Genomic DNA, 17,579 nt, shown 5'->3' with positions numbered 1-17,579 from the left:
AATGAAAAGATAATAGTGAATGAAGCAAGGGGCGCACATATGGAGACATGCACTAGAAGCTGGGCACAAAGGAGGATAAAAAAACGTTTATAGGATAACCAAACACCAAAAGAAGAAGATAAAAACTTAGATCAATTTAAATGCATCAAAGAAGAGAACAACGGGCTTTTAGTGAAGGGCGGTGAGATAAAGAACAAATGGAGATAATACTTTCATAATCTCTTCAATAGGGAGGATGACAATACCATTATCTAGCTTGACGACTCTTTCGATGATACCAACAAACGATTTTTCAGAGAACTCAAGAGTCTGAGATAAATGGGACGTTAAAAAGGATGAAAGTAGGGAAGGAGATGGGGCCTGATAACCTCCCTATTGAGGCGTGGAGATGTAGGGGTAACTTGGATAACTAAGTTATTCAATAGCATTTTCTAGTCAAATAAGATGCCAATGAGTGGAGGAGAAGTATTTTGGTAATAATATTCAAGAATCAAAGAGATATTCAAAGTTGTACAAGTTACAAAGAAATTAAGCTCATGAGCCTTACAACGAAGCTATGGGAAAGAGTCATTGATCAGTACTTAAGGACGATGAAAAATGTGACAAATAACCAATTTGGTTTTGCATGGGAGGTCGACTAATGAGGCAATCTTCATGACAAGACAACTTACAGAGAGCTACCATGAGCAGAAGAATAATTTATATATGGAATTCATCGACTTGGATAAAACTTATGACAAAGTATTGAGAAAGGTCATGCGATGGACTTTTGACAAGAATAAATTCAGCACGAAGTACATTACTCTCGTCAAGGATATGTATGATGACTTTTGACCAGTGTCTGAGTATGAAATAACAACACTAGTGATTGCCCTATTAGGATAGGATTGCACCAAGGGACGTTTTCAGTCCTTATATTTCCACTCTAGTGATGGACGAAATTATAAGGGACATAAAAAATGAGATACCCTAGTGCATGTTATTTGTTGATGATGTAGTGTTAATTGACGAGAATAGGGTAATGATTGGTAGGCAACTGGAGTTGTCGAGACACCTCTAAAATATAAGGATTTTACCCTTAGTATGACTAAAATCGAGAATAACGAGGTGTGAGTTCAGTGATCCCAGACCAAAGGATGGCGATGCCACTTTGGAAGAAAATTTGTTAGAGCAATGCTCTGTTGAACCCACAAGTTTTATTATCTCAAGCTTGTTGTCAATGTTAGTTGAACAAAACTATATCTTGATTTCTAGTATACTAAATCAAGTCTCGAACTAGGTTAAAATTTGGTAGTTGAGTATCACACATCACCCTAGAAGACTGAAGATCGATGAAGACATTTGGAGAACTTCATCAATCATGTATGTGCAGATTGAACCATTGTATTTTACTCGCTATCTTACCATTATATCTTTTGATACTATGTCGTATGACTTATAATAGATTTATCGTAAAGAAGAAATTCCGAGTCAAGCTTGTCTTGTTAAAAATCTCGAGATATGATTCATGCATTGGATGTTCAAAGGTCATTCAAAATATTAGTTTGAAACAATTTATTTTTCAAGAATTAATTTTTGGATCAATTGAAAATTTTCCAAGTAAATGATTTCATTATATGAGAATATTTCAAGCATGAAAAGATGGAAATACAAAACTTCTGATATTTTGGCTCGGGGTAGGTTGGCGAACCACTTCGCAAACTATAGATATCTGAGTTTCAGAAATACAGGGAAGGTTGGCGAACCTAGTTCGCAAACCGCAAGTTCAGTTGGGGAAAGTTCACGAACCGTGGTGATCTGAATTTTTCATGTTAGTGTAATAGGCTAATAGTTGGCGGTCCCGATTCACGAACCGTATCCATTTGAGTTCTCGAGCCGAGTAGGGTTGGCGAACCCGGTTCATGAACGGTAGAACTCTGACTCATGAGGTTGCTTTACGGTTCATGACTAGTGAATTTTAGTAGATTCTCAAAGACTTATTTTTTTTAAATATGTCTAGTATTGTCATGACTCTCTTAAACACCTTTAAGACATCATTGATCACTGAAACACTTGTGTGTGTGCATCATGATTAAATTCTTAAATTCTTAAGTTCGTAAGGCATATTTGCCAAAAAACGGTCATTATACACGGTTTGTAACTGGCTACTGTGTATATTTATCTAATATGATTTCAAGACTAATTCTCACATGCTTACTTGGAACCCTAATCAGAGTTTCAACTAAACAGAGAAAGTGTTTACTTAATTTTCAAGTTATCTTAGCTTGAATTCCAAGCAACCCTAACTATGAATAGAGATGCTCTTTCAACTAGGAAATTCAATCCCTGATACTTTGTGTCCTAGTTGAAAGCTAGAGTCGTCCTTTATTGACCAAGGTTTCCCTTGAGAAACATAATTAGGTCTACGACTAAAAGACTTCGCTTTGGGGATTCGTGAAGCCAGGTCCGACTACCTTTTATCTAGATAGTTCGTGTATCTTAATCTTGCTTTTCTGTTATCGAGGTTCTCGTAATATCTTTCAGGAAAGATATGAAAACGCAGGGTTACCAAATACACCAAACTTTTTCCTTCACCAACCCGTATAAAAAAACTTAACACAATTGCAAGTAGACCAACTTAATGATCCTTGAAAATTTGTATAAAGTTAATATCTCAACCTCTACTCAATCATTATATATATAGACACAAGGTCCGTGAACCTGATTGTTAAGCAGAGTGTTAGAGCACTGCTTGGTCGAACTCGTAAGCGTTGCTATCTCAACCTTGTTTGTAATTTAGTTGATCAAAACTATAATCTTGATTTCTAGTCTACTTATAACTATGTCCCGGATTAGGATATAATGTGTAGTTGAGCTTTAGACTTCACGACGTTCATCGATTGAAGACGAAGATCTACTGACGAGAGCTTGGAGGAACTTTATCAACAAAAGGTATGCAGAGACTAAAACTTATCTATCACTCAGAAGCCTATTATATTCTATCTCCTAACGAGACTAAGTCGTATAGCTATATAGACTTTTATATTATACACATTTGATATTTCGAGTCGAGTTTATCTCGCTTATCTATTTCTCGAAATGTGTGTTGGAAGCTTTTTGCTTTAACTATGTTCATCATATTCTCGACGAGTTTAGTTGGAAATAATTTATTTGTTGATTTCTTTTACAACCGTATAGTTAAGTTATTGTGAGGTGATTGATATTTCTAGGCTGCTCTTCGGGAGTATAAGACCGGATTATCAATTGGTTCCTATTCACCTTGATTAATCAAAAGATGGAACAAAAAACTTCATAGGTACTTATGTTGGAGACAGATTTATCTATTAGAATAGACTTATCCGTGGGAGACAGATTTGTTTATAAGTCTCCGACTTTGGGTCGTAGCAACTCTTAGTTGTGGGTGAGATCAGCTAAGGGAATCAAGTGCGCAGAATCCGACGTGGTTCTAAAGACGTAAGGAACACAACTGTACCTTAATCGGTGTGAGACTTTGTTAGGGCTCAACTACATCCAGTATGAAGTTAACTTTTAGTAGGCTAGTGTATGTACCGGCCTAATACAATGTGGTGTTCAAATCTGGACTAGGTCCCGGGGTTTTTCTGCATTTTCGGTTTCGTCGTTATCAAAACTTCCGGTGTCTGTATTATTTCTTTTTCGCATTATATTTGTTTATATAGTTGAAATATCACAGGTTATGAGTAGTTCAATCAATTGGTAAATCCGACCTTTGTTTGTTGGATATAAATTGATTAACATTTGGGCATTGGTCTTTGGTACCGTCCAAGTTATTTCTCATATCAATCGGGCTGACAGATTTCTATTTGTTTGATTGCATATTGTATTGAGAATTTGAGATATAACTCTTTGATACATTTCTTGGTTGAGCTGGTGCTCTTAAAATAGTATTGGAGTTAGTACATACAGATTGTCGAACGAATTATTGGGTGTGGGTGTTATACCCCCGCTTTTTCACAGAGTACTTAGACGATCTCAAAAATCAATATCCAAGATCAATCTAGTCGTATCCAAATAATTCAATAGGAATTATTCCCAAGTGATTAAACTTGTTATCTATCTTTCAAGATACGAATTCTACAAGAAACCAATCTCGTAATCGACTACAATTAAGTGGACGTATCTACTTTGATTGCATACATACAAACCTGCGTAAATCCAACTATAAAGATAAACAATATAATGCGGAAAATGAAGAACACAAGACACCAGAAATTTTGTTAACGAGGAAAATGCAATAGCAGAAAAAAACCGGGAGCTCGTCTAGATTGAACACCACACTATATAAATATGCTGCAGACACTAGCCTAATATCAAACTTTGGACTGGAATGTAGCTGAGACCGAATCTATCCTCCAAGCGATTCAGTTACAGTCGCGCTCCTTACGTCTCTTGAATCTCGCAGGGTTCTACGCACTTGATTCCCTTAGATGACGTACTTTACATTCTAAGAATTGCTTCAACCTAAGTGAATACTTTTGATACCAATCCTCCTGTAATAGATAAGACTATCTGATTTCCGTTTAGATCAAAGATCAAGGTGTGGAGATATTTTTGCAACAACAATCTACCAAACCTCACAAATACGGAACTTACGACTCGCGAAGAGCATCCTATATTCTTAACCACCTCTCAAGAACCATCGTCGAAAAATTAAACTAAGATTAGTCTTTAGATATCTATCTTGAGGAATCACAAAGTCTGAGACGAAAAGAACTTTGTGATTACTATCTATCTTGCCTGAAAGAGATTACAAAAACCCCGATAACAGAAAGCAAGATCATGATTCACGAACTATCAAGGTAAAGATATTCAGACCTGGCTTCACGAATCCCCAAGTGAAGTCTTTTTAGTCATAGACCTAAAAGGTCAATAGAGGCGACTCTAGAATCACCTAGGACACAAAGTGTTAGGAATTAGTTTTCCTAGTTGATAGATGTTCTCTTTATAGTTCTCAAAGACTAAGGTTAGCTTAGAATTAAAGTTAAGATAACTTGAGAATCAAGCAAAAAAAGAAATATGTCTTCAAACTATAATAGAAGACTGTACACATAGGTTCGGCTACTGAAACGTGTGTGCTGACTGGTCAGTTTGGCAAGTTAGCCAAAGAACTAAAAGGAATTTGATGCTCATTTAAAGTACACCTAAGAAATTAATCATGATTCAAACACATAAGTGTTTCATAAATCAATGAAGTCTTAAAGTGTTTAAGAGAGTTCTACCAATGCTAAATATATCAAAATAATAAGTCTTTGAGCATATGCTAAACATTGTTGAGACAGTTGGTACAACAGTTTTCCAACCGCAAATCTTGTTCACGAGTCAGGGTGTTACAGTTCGTGAACCGGGCTCGCCAAACCTACTAGACTAACGAACTCAGTTGACCTCGGTTCGTGAACCGGGTTCGCCAACTTCTATCCAATTAATCCAACATATAAAATCAGTTCACCACTCGGTTGACCTCGGTTCGGGAACCGGGTTCGCCAACTGCTAGCCAATTAATCCAACATATAAAATCAGTTCACCACGGTTCGCCAACCGGGTTCGTGAACTGTTCCCAAATGAATTTGTGGTTTGCGAACTGGTTCCCCAACCTTTCTGTAATTCTGAATCTCAGATATCTATGGTTTGCTAACTGAGTTCTCCAACCTACCTTGAGTAAAAATTCAGTAAGTTCATATTTCTCTCTTTTGACGCTTGAACATTCCCAAGTGATATAATCATTTGAATGGGAAATTTTCAATTGATCCGCAAATTAATTAATAGAACTAATATTATTAAGGACCTTTGAACATCCAATCACTAAATCATATTCCGAGATTTTTCACAAGACAAGCTTGCCTCGAAACATCTTCTTTTTTAATATAGTATAAGTCATAGGACGTAGTCTTAATAGATAGAATGATGGTATGGTGAGTAAAATATAATGATTCAGCTTTCACATACCTGATAAAGAAGTTCTCCAATGTCTTCGTCGATCTTCAGTTTTCAAGAGTGATCTCTAATACTCAACTACAATTTAACCTATCCGAAACTTGACGTAGTAGACTAGAAATCAAGATGTAGTTTTGATCACCTAACATTGACAATCTTGAGATAGCAAAATTTACGGGTTCAACCGAGCAATGCTCTAACAAGATAGATAGGAATTGCAAAGTTCTCTTCGTTTCATAGTTTGTGATTCCTCAGGATAGATATATGAAAACTATTTTTAATTGATAAGTTGAAGATTTTTCTTGAAAGGTGGTAAAAAATCCAGGCTTTTCATCTAAGTGAGTGTAAGCGTTCCGTATTTGTGAGGTTTGCTAGCTTTGTCTATTGCAAACAGATTTTCAAGACTTGATCTTGATCTAAATGGAGATCAAATAGGCTTATCTGTTAGAGGCAGATTGGTATCAAAAGTCTTTACTTTGGCTGAAGCAACTTTTAGTCTGTAAAGGATGTCAGATAAAGGAATCAATTGCATAGAGCCTTGCGAGGTTCAAGAGATGTAAGGCGCGCGACTGTAGCTGAATCTCTTGGAAGGTGGATTCGGTCTCAACTACATTCCAGTACGAAGTTAGATAATAGGCTAGTGTCTGGACGAGGTTCCGGGATTTTTCTGCTATTGCGGTTCTCTCGTTAACAATACTTCTGGTGTCATGTGTTTTTACGTTTCCGCATTATATTGTTTATATTTATAATAGTATATACACAAGTAGTACGTATTCAATCTTATTAGACACGTCCATATAATTATGATCGATTACGAGACTTGTTTCTTGTAGAATTCGCATCTTGAAAAATAGATAACAAGTTTATTACTTGGCAGAATTCCGATTTGATTATTTGGATACGACTAGTTGATCTTAGATATTGATTTTTGATATCGTACAAGTACTCTTCTTAACAATCAGGTTCACAGACTTCATAGTCTATATGTTCTGATTAAAAATAAATGGAGATATATACTTTATATACATATTGTCAAGGATCATTAAGTTTGTATGTTTGCAATTGTATTAGGTTATGTCCATACAGGTTACCGAAAAAAATAATTGATGGTGTACTTAATACCAGTGTAGTCAATCTCGGCCGTCTCGGCCGAGATCTCGGCGATTTTTCCGTTTTCCGCCATTGGACAGCCGATAAGCACATTCTCGCCGAGACGATATCTCACCGGGAATCTTGCCGGAATTATTCAATCTCGGCTGCTATCTCGGACGGAATTTCGTTTTACCTTTAACTGTTCCATGGTTTCCATTAAATTGAATCTCCTCAATTTGACGGTATCATGGTTTTCATGAGTCCTTTATTTTATTTTTTGAACTAAAAGTCAAATAATACTAATATTCTTGAAATAGACAGACAAAAATAATCAAAAAAAAATACCATACACGAATCAATATAACCACTTCCAGATCGATGAACCCCACTAGAAACCTCTATTGCAGGACCTTCGTATGTTTCAGTGAGGAAGATTTCTTCTAATTTAACACCGTCATAACCCTGTTGATATTAAAAATATCTCACTAATCTTGTTTCATTGATCTCCTTTTATATTCTCTTTTTAATTTCTCCAAACCCATTATCCATTAAACGAGCTTTTCCATGGAAGATCTCAGTAAGCAGAACCAAAGTCTTAACCCCAATGCTTCTGTTAAGGATACAACTATCAACATAATTGTAGCTGATCTTCTGCAAGATTTTATCTCCTCATGCCTCAATTAACGCAACTAATTGTGTAATTGTAATATTCTCATTCATTGTAAATTGACCCTATTTTGGGTATGTAAATGTCTATATATTGTTGCATATGTCCACCAAGTTAAGTGTGGAAAATATTACCTAGAATATCTAGTTCTGTTTTGGTATCAGCCAAATCGATTCTAAAAACCACGCCTCACCTTCATCTTCATTTTTCAGTTTCAATGTCAGGTCCAGAAACTTCAACTCTGCATCAGATCCATGTTAACCATTTAATCAATATCAAGCTTAATGATTCGAACTACACTCTATGGAAAGCTCAGTTTCAGCCTCTTTTGAAAGGCTACAGACTGGAAGGATATGTTGATGGTACTTACCAAAAACCACCACAACATCTACCCAACATGCAAGCAGTAAATCCAGCCTATATCAAGTTCGAAGAACAGGACCAAATCCTGCTCGGTTGGCTTCTTTCATCTCTTACAGAAAGTGTTCTAGGAAGGGTCACTGGACTCAAAACTTCCAAGGCAGTATGGGACGCTCTAGAGAAAAGATATGCCCCAAAGACCAAATCTCATCTTCTGCATCTCAAGAGACAACTCCGCAGTCTCCAAAAAGGTAACATCAAAATGCAAGAGTATTTTTCTAAATGTAAGCAGTTGTTTGATGCTTTTGCAGCATCTGGTAACCCTCTAAGTGAGGAAGATATGCAGCAATCTATCCTAAGTGGCCTAGATCAGGCGTACGACCCCATTGTTACTACACTCAGCACGATTGAAGTTGCTGATATGGACACTTTTCATGCGCATCTTCTGTCATTTGATATGCGCTTAGAACAGCAACTTGCATTGCTTCAACAACCAATGGCTCATGTGGCTTCTTCCAGCTACACAAGATCCTTTTCACGATCTGATCAGAGAAGGAATCAGTCTCAAAACAATCGACAAAGCTATTCCAAGGGAAACAACAACAACAATCATCAAAGAGATGATGACAGACCATGTCAGGTCTGCAAGAAGAGAAATCATGCTACACACAACTGTTGGTTCAATAAAAACAATGGACCAGCACAAAATGGTCGTCCAACAGCCTATCTTGCTCTACCTGGTGGAGCTACTGACAACAATTGGGTTACGGACACTGGAGCAACACACCATCTTACTGCAAATCTTAATAATCTTGATATTCGTCATGAATATGATGGAACTGAGGAAGTCCATGTGGGTAATGGTAATGCGTTACATATTGAAAATATTGGTAATGCCTCATTCTCACATAATAATAGAAATTTTACCCTCAATAATATGCTCCATGTCCCTGAAATCAAAACAAACTTGCTTTCGGTTTCAAAATTTTGCCAAGATAATCAAGTTTATTTTGAGTTTCACTCTAGTTTCTTTCTTGTGAAGGATTTACTCACCAAGACAATCCTGTTGCGAGGCAGCAGTAGAAATGGGTTATACATACTTGATGGTGTACGAGAGATTGCTAAAGCTTCACCAACTGCTCTTGTCTCACCTACAATTCCAATCTGGCATCAATGTCTTGGCCATCCAATGCTGCGTACGATTTTGAAAGTTATCAAGAATTTTTCTCTTCCTGTTTCTAATAAAAAGTTTGAGTTTTTCCATTCATGTCATGTTAGAAAAAGCCATAAACTTCCCTTTCCCATTAGCTCTTCTATTTTTGATAAGCCTTTGAGCTTAGTTGTATCTGACTTGTGGGTTTCCCCAACTGTTTCAAGAACTGGGTATCGATATTACATGCTTTTACTTGATGTTTTTTCTCATTATACCTGGATATATCCCCTAGCTAGAAAGTCAGATGCGTTGCCTGTGTTTATACAGTTCAAAAAGCTAATAGAACATCAAACTGAACACAAAATAAAAGTGTTTCAATCTGATAATGGAGGAGAGTATAAGAAGTTTACAGCTTTCCTAAACATCTCAGGTGTTGTCCACAGATTTTCATGTCCTAATACATCCGCTCAAAATGGCCTTGCCGAACGTCGTATCAGACATATCACTGAATCAGGTCTTGCTTTACTCTTTCATGCTTCCATGCCTAAGTCGTATTGGTCAGATGCTTTTACCACTGCTTGTTATCTTATTAATCGTATCCCAGCTTCACAACATGAATCTAAATCACCTTTAGAGCTTTTACACAACAAGAAACCAGATTTTTCTCTTCTTAAAGTCTATGGTTGTCTATGTTACCCATTTCTAAGGCTTTATGTGTCAAACAAACTAGAACCAAGATCTCTTCCTTGTGTGTTTATTGGATATAGTGGTGCACACAAAGGATATCTATGTCTTCATGTACCAACAAACAGGATCTACATCTCTCATCATGTCAAGTTTGTTGAAACAGAATTCCCATTTGCTGCCAAGCAACAGGTAATTGAGAATATAGTTGTTCAGTCGCAAAGACCACCACAGCAGCACACCATGGTGACAAGAGCAAAGGATGGCATCAGAAAACCAATTAAGAAACTCTGTCTAGCTACAACAAAACATCCTTTGGAGCTACCTGAATTTATGGCTCCGTCTTGTTACACTGAAGCCTCTAAAGATCCTAACTGGCGACCTCCAATGGACAAAGAAATCAATGCTCGTATACGCAATGAAACGTGGAGTTTAGTTCCTTATGAGAAATGGATGAACATCATAGGTTCTAAATGGGTCTTTAGAGTAAAACAAAAACCAGATGGCACCATTGATGTACGAAAAGCTAGGCTAGTAGCTAAGGGTTACAATCAAAGGGAAGGGTTTGATTATGCAGACACTTTCAGTCCTGTCATAAAGCCTAGCACTATTCGTCTTGTTCTGTCCATTGCAGTCACACATGGCTGGAATATGCGTCAATTAGATGTTCAAAATGCTTTTCTCCATGGGGTACTAAAAGAAGAAGTGTTTATGAAGCAACCATCTGGATATGTGGATCCAGATTATCCAAATCATGTATGCAAGTTGAACAAAGACATCTATGGGCTCAAGCAGGCACCACGTACATGGTACTCCAAGCTCAGCACCCATCTGACTAGCCTTGGTTTCAAAAGATCAGTTGCAGACACCTCTATATTCATACGACAATCACATAATGAGATCACCTATGTGCTTATTTACGTTGATGATATCATCATCACAGGTTCAAATCAGTCACTTATCAACAAACTTATTACTGACTTGAATTCTGCTTTTGCAGTCACAGACTTAGGTGAACTCAGTTACTTCTTAGGAGTAGAAGTGATCAAACAAGGCAACTGTGTGCTACTCAGTCAACAGAAGTACGTCTCTGATCTTCTCAAACGTACGAAAATGGAGGGAGCAAAGCCAGTAACTACACCACTTGTAGTAAATGCAAAAATCAGCAGACAAGGAACTACACGATTTGCAGATCCAACTTTATACCGCAGTGTGTGTGGAGCATTGCAATATCTTCATCTGACCCGTCCAGATGTTGCTGTGGCTGTCAATAAAGTGTGTCAATACATGACAAATCCTTTTGAAGAACATTGGGAGCTTGTGAAAAGAATTTTACGGTACCTAAAGCACACTGTGACTTATGGCTTAGTGTTACGACCATCATCTGACACTCAATTACATGCTTATTCCGACTCTGACTGGGCCGGTAATTTAGACGACAGAAGATCAAGTAGTGGTTTTGCCATCTACTTTGGAGGAAATCTTGTCTCATGGATTGCCAGAAAACAGAAGACTGTTTCAAAATCAAGCACGGAGGCTGAATACAGGGGTATTGCTATTGCTACTTCTGAGTTAATGTGGCTTCAATCTCTTCTAAAAGAACTAGGCATTACAGTTCAATCACCCTCGTTGTGGTGTGATAATCTTGGAGCCACGTATCTAACCGCCAATCCTGTGTTTCATGCTCGTATGAAACACATTGAAATTGATTACCACTTTGTCAGAGAAAGAGTGGCGAATAAACAGCTGCAAGTCAAGTTCATCTCTACCAAAGACCAGGTTGCTGACATTTTTACGAAGGGATTGGCTAACTCACGGTTTGATTCGTTGCGCAACAAGTTGAACATTCGGCAAACTCATGCACAACTTGAGAAGGGATGTTAAGGATACAGCTATCAACATAATTGTAGCTGATCCTCTGCAAGATTTTATCTTCTCATGCCTCAATTAACACAACTAATTGTGTAATTGTAATATTCTCATTCATTGTAAATTGACCCTATTTTGGGTATGTAAATCTCTATATATTGTTACATATATCCACCAAATTAAGTGTGGAAAATATTACCTAGAATATCTAGTTCTGTTTGCTTCCGTATAAATTACTCATGTGAAAGGGTTCGAAGAAAGAAAGAGAGACACTTAGTTGTAAAGAAAAATGAGACAGTTAATTGTATATTCCCTCTTCTCATTCCTCTCCTTCATTTTCTTAATGCTAACAACGGTGCTTCCTTTCAAATGAACAGAAAGGCATGCGAACAGGTGTTAACTTGTGGTACATGAGAATTATGTATTGGATTACAGGTGTTAGTTATACAGTATAAAGGTTGTTTTCTTAATGAATATTTGTGCTTTCTTAGTGAATATTAGTTTTTGTTTTGGCTAATTTGATAGCATTTCATTATACGGAAAATGGGTCATTTGTCCAAAAAAATTTAAAACATGGTTTAAATGGATGAGTAAAAATTAGTATGGGTGAAATGGACAAAAAAAAATAGCAAGGATGAAACTGGATTCATCGCGGCTTAAACTTAAAAAATAGCAAGGATGAAACTGGATGCATCCTGATATAAATTAAAAATAAGAAAAAATATTTGAAAATGGGTAGGATGAAACTGGTTACATCCTGGCTATTTTTATATTTTTGTCCATTTGAACAGTATCTTTTTAATTTTTGTCCATTTAAACAATATCAATGTACAAGTCTTTTTCATCCAAGAATTTTTGATTTTGGTCTTTTTAACCAATTTTGTGTTCATTATATCTTGATATATAAAAATTATTTATATATAGAAGTTGGAACCAAAATTATACCGAGATTTGGAAACGGAATCTCTCCGAGACAACGTTGTACCACTGTCTTGTTAGGGACCGAAACAAACCGGAATCCGAAATCAACTACATTGCTTGATACCCTCTAATTTTCAAAAATAGTACCTAGGAAGGATACTTTTCGAAATCTATGATCGATGCTGCAGAGTGATGGCGAAATTGATGAGGATATTGGCCGTAAGATCGAGTGGCACGGGTGAAATGGCGACACGCAACCGACATCCCATGTGACAAAAAAACTCTCCAAAAGCTTAAAGACAAGTTTTATAGGACGAGATAAGACTGGAAATGTCGTATGGTACAAAATGTTGAGCGACTGAAAGATAATACATTCAAAAGATAAGTGTAGTAGAGATGCGTATGCTGTTGTGAAGTTGTGGACACAATAGGCAAGATAAAATTAGAAATGATGATATATGCGGTAAACTTGGGGTGACGCTTATAGATAAAAAGCTTATGCGACACTGACTGAGACAACTTGGACATCTCCGGCGGAGACTTCCGAAGGCACCGTTGCATTCTGATCCGTAAGTCGTACCGTAAATATAAAGTGAGGTAGAAGCCGACCACAATTAACGTGGAGGAGGTTAAGAAATACTTAAAAGAATAAAATGCGTCCAAAGAATTGGCTGTAGACAAAAACACGTGGTAGTTAGCGATCCACGTACCATAACCACGACATATGAAGTTTCACTAAAATTTATTTACGATAACATTTAAAGGCCAGGACAATGTTTAGCATCCCAGGATCAAGCACCTGGAGCATAGGACTTTGGTCCTTAGAATTTATTAGTATAGTTAATTTGTGGACCTTTAGTAGGGTTTTTCGTTTCTAACTTTATTTTATTTTCCATTATTCTTTATTTATTTATTTTGGTTAGTTTGACATGGGTTTCATTTCTATTTCTAGCCAACCCCAATTTGGTTGGGGATAAAGGTGGGGCAGTTGTTGTTGTTTATGCATTAGTTAGAGGAGTTCGTATGGACTCAACAAGACAAGGATTTGTTGATTTTGGTTTGTTGAGTGAGATGGAACATGTAGCGCGCACGCGATATAAGACTATGAGAGATTGGCACCAACATTGGCGCTTGTCCTTACATCGCTCGTTGTTACTTCACACGCCAGCATTTTTTCTAAATGCGCCGCGTTATTCATAAAAGCGCCAATGGATGAATATGGACGGCTGAAAACTCTTGTGATCTAACGGCTATAATTTTTGAGTTCTATAAATATTCCTCATTTCAATTCTAAATTCACACATTCTACACATTCTTCACTCTCAAATCATCTACAAAAATGCCTCCCATAGTTCGTGGTGTTAGATTCACTCAACAAGAGGATTTAGCTATTTGCATAGCCTACGTTTTTCACACATAAGATGTTGCCGCTATCCGTAGGAATGCATCCCAATCGACGATGTGGAAGAAAATTCATGAAACGTTCGCCGCTGAAACATGAAACATCAATGGGCGTGATCCTCACTTATTGTCGCATCGTTTTAATTCAATTAGTAGTCATGTATCGGAATTCATCGCTTTACTAATGGAAAATCACATAAATAAGCTCAACGGTGAACCTTTTCGTTACGAAGCGTGTTTTATAATTCTAAAAGATGCTCCATATCAAGCACATCTGTACTGCACTCGAATGCCTCTCCCGGTATTTATAATGGAAGAAGATGTTACTCTTGTTCGATCTTGGTTACATCGTACGATGAGACCAATGAACAATGACTATTTCCGGGAAAGAGTATTGTGACATTTTGTAGCATCGCGGAACGAAACCATAAGAAACAGTAAGAGCTAAGAACTAAGAGTTGCATTCATCACTAAGGAAGTCAAACATTATACAGAAGTTTTGTGGATGGTTCACCATAGCAATTCTGGATTATTCAACGAAGAGCTGGTGAGTATCTTACCTTTGTCCTCATGGACTCAACTGCATCATAAATATCTGAACTTGTTATTTATCTGTTTTACAGAAAACCGTCGCTCAAACCAAGTTTACTGAAGAAAGCGGAAGAGAGTTTAAGCATTTTGAATGCTATGAACTCTACAGAGACAATGTCGCCGGATTTGATGTAGTTTGGTGTTTTTGTTGTGGTTTATTAAAATGTAGTTTGATGTTATTTGCAAGTTTAAATTGTAATAGATTTCGCTTAATCTGAAGTGGAAATCTATTTTAAAATCTAAATATTTTCATTCATCGTTATTACTGCCAATTCTTTTACAAAATATAAACTTAGAAAATAGTAAAAGGTACTAAACAACTTCAATAAAAATCAAGTACAAGTTTTGGCCTCCTGTTTATCTTCATTTGACGTTTATCTTCCATTCAACGTGCTCTTTGATAGTTTCACCTTTGTTTTTGAATTTTTTGTTGTTAACTTTCAAAACTGGAGCTCTTCTTTGCTTTTTATCGGAACATTTTCTTGGAGCAACTTCAAAAACTTGCACTTCCCTCTTACAATTTTCAATCTTTTTAAAACTCCCACATATCTTAGAAACATCAGCTTCAGGTTTTGCATCGCAAAAAAGTGTGATTGCTTTTTCAGCCATTTCACCAACAATAAACTAAAAAAATGAAATAGATTTTAGGAGAGAATTCAAGAGAAGTGAATTTTGGTGTAAGTGAATTGTTTGAAGATGATGGTAATTTATAGAGGTAAAAAGTGAATTTTGAATTTTAAAAAAACTACCTGGTGGCGTTTTTGCTACAAACGCCAGCGCTCGAAGATTGAACAAGGCGTTTATGTTTCGAACGTTGGCGCTTGTGCTTTCAACGCCGGCGTTTGACATTCACAAGCTGGCGTGTGTTCCTAGTCCGACCGCTTACTGTTCAACCGCTCATTGATGTTCCATAGTGGAGAAACCTGTTTGGCCATCCACTTGGCTCAACAAAAAAATGGATTCGTTCATTCCCATAGGAATTGCACTTAGCTGTCGCAAAGATGACTAAACTATATCAACACTTCATGGCTAATCTGCTGCTTAAAATTATAGAGGCAAGGAAAAGGACAAAGAAGAAATGCATACTGATATATTCGAAATAAATTGCTTACAAAAACTAAAGGAAAACATAAAACCAAACTGATACAAAAGCTTAACCCCTCATTACTTTAACTGATTAATACCGCAGAACAAGAAGAAGGTTGGTGGGTGGAAGAACATCTTGCACATCTATCTCCATTAGAAGAGAAGGGAGCAATTTGACAAAAAAAGTAAACCTGACTTAGTTAACTGCTTTAATAGCACCAAACTTGAGACGGAACTTTCTTTCGTTACATTCCAGCATTTCACTTAAGCTACAGCCAATGATCTCCCTCTGTTTCAAAAGTTTCTGCCTCACTTCCAGTTTCTTCTTTAGACCATGCTTAAAGAAATCTGGGTACTCTACTACTTCCTCGATCTGTCTCTTCATAACTTCTAACAAGAACCTGATCCTCGGCTCCAAAGAGTTCCGCACGCTCTTGATCAAAACTGGGGGATACCCACTCACCAAAGATGCTATTTGTCCATCTCCGAATCCAGATTTCTGTAGAAACGATAAATTGGGTCTCAAAATCTTCTCAACATCTCTGCATAAAACTTCTGGGAAGTGCATTGCAACCTTTTGGAGATCTACCAGTGTGAGTCCTACTGATTTGAGAAACTCAGATGTAGGCCGAAGCCTTTTCTCTACACTGTAACCCATAATAAATGGGTTTTTTACCATGACTTTACCGATTGTTCCTTCTTCCTTACTCAAGCCAAGACTAGCAAGAAATTCCACAATATGTGTCAGTTTCGTATCAATGCTATAGCTAACGAGCCTAGGATTTTGCAACAGCAGCTTACCCAGTTGCTTCTCAGGAACCCCAAGTGCTTCGAAGAAGCCTAGCAGTGGACAAAGCTTCTCCTCCACATTGTGAGACAGTATGTGAGGAAACCTTGTTATAGCAGACGACACTTCACGCGGTTTTGTTCCTAAGGTAGTTAGACACTGAACCATAGGTACAAGCTTATCATTCAGACTTAGCGTAAGAATCTTTGGGCACTTGGAGACAACATAAGGTAACTTCCTCTCTTGAATACCGATACTCTTCAGATAAGCCCAATTCTGAGATGCTGTCTCTCTTTCTGCACCTTCTAAACGCTTACATTTAGTAAACAACTCATCAATGTTTTTATCGTCGAAACCTTTTTCCTTGAAGAACCCGACCATACTACTCCTATTACTAACACTACCGATACCACCATTTTGAGATCCAACAACTTCCATGTTCTTCTAATCCTGCGAACCAGACGAGCACAAAAACATAATACCAATGACGTATCAATTGCAAGTTGCTAGATAAATAATTGGAGCATCACTAGCTAAAAGTGAGAAAGCGGTAGTGTAACTGCTAATATTACTAAACCACATTGAATTATCGATAGGGATATAAAATCAAACACTTAACAAACACAAACTATTTGCCATTTCTTATCACCGTACGTCCATACCATAAATATATCTTCCTCTTTATAAGGTTTCAAGGAAAAGGGCATGCTTTCAACGGAGAAAATGATTCAACTAACAATGCGGGATAACATAAATAATTAGTTCGAGAATTCACAAAAAAATTGCTTTCAAGTTATAAAACAAAAACCAGAAATGGTAACATTTTCATGAACAATTGACAAGTTCATACTTCCCAGAGAGTGATGCTTACCTAGTAGATACCTCTATGAAATTGAAGCAATAGGTTTATCCAACCATGACAGCACAAGATATTTGGGGTTCAAGAAACAGAGATAGAGAGTCTGTCCGTCTCTGCGTGTAATAGAATTTTGAAGGGGGAAAATGCCTTATCTATGTTT

General features: G+C 37.1%; 1 protein-coding gene across 1 annotated transcript; it reads right to left on the bottom strand.

Annotated features, from left to right (window-relative positions):
- Positions 1-15,751: 15,751 nt before the first annotated feature.
- Positions 15,752-17,567, bottom strand: LOC113289707 (transcription termination factor MTERF6, chloroplastic/mitochondrial-like). Its single transcript, XM_026539050.1, has 2 exons — positions 17,432-17,567; positions 15,752-17,010 (listed from the first exon to the last, which is right to left on the bottom strand). The coding sequence occupies exon 2, from the start codon at positions 16,996-16,998 to the stop codon at positions 15,970-15,972; it is 1,029 nt and encodes a 342-aa protein (XP_026394835.1). The 5' UTR covers positions 16,999-17,010; positions 17,432-17,567; the 3' UTR covers positions 15,752-15,969.
- Positions 17,568-17,579: the final 12 nt, after the last annotated feature.

The sequence above is a fragment of the Papaver somniferum genome, chromosome 6, assembly GCF_003573695.1.
Source record: "Papaver somniferum cultivar HN1 chromosome 6, ASM357369v1, whole genome shotgun sequence".
In the NCBI taxonomy this organism is placed as follows: Eukaryota; Viridiplantae; Streptophyta; class Magnoliopsida; order Ranunculales; family Papaveraceae; genus Papaver; species Papaver somniferum.
This window is presented reverse-complemented; position numbering and strand designations above follow the sequence as displayed.

Bases quoted from the DNA above. Each gene is read 5' to 3' on its own strand.
- LOC113289707 (XM_026539050.1), bottom strand. From the start codon at position 16,998: ATGGAAGTTGTTGGATCTCAAAATGGTGGTATCGGTAGTGTTAGTAAT.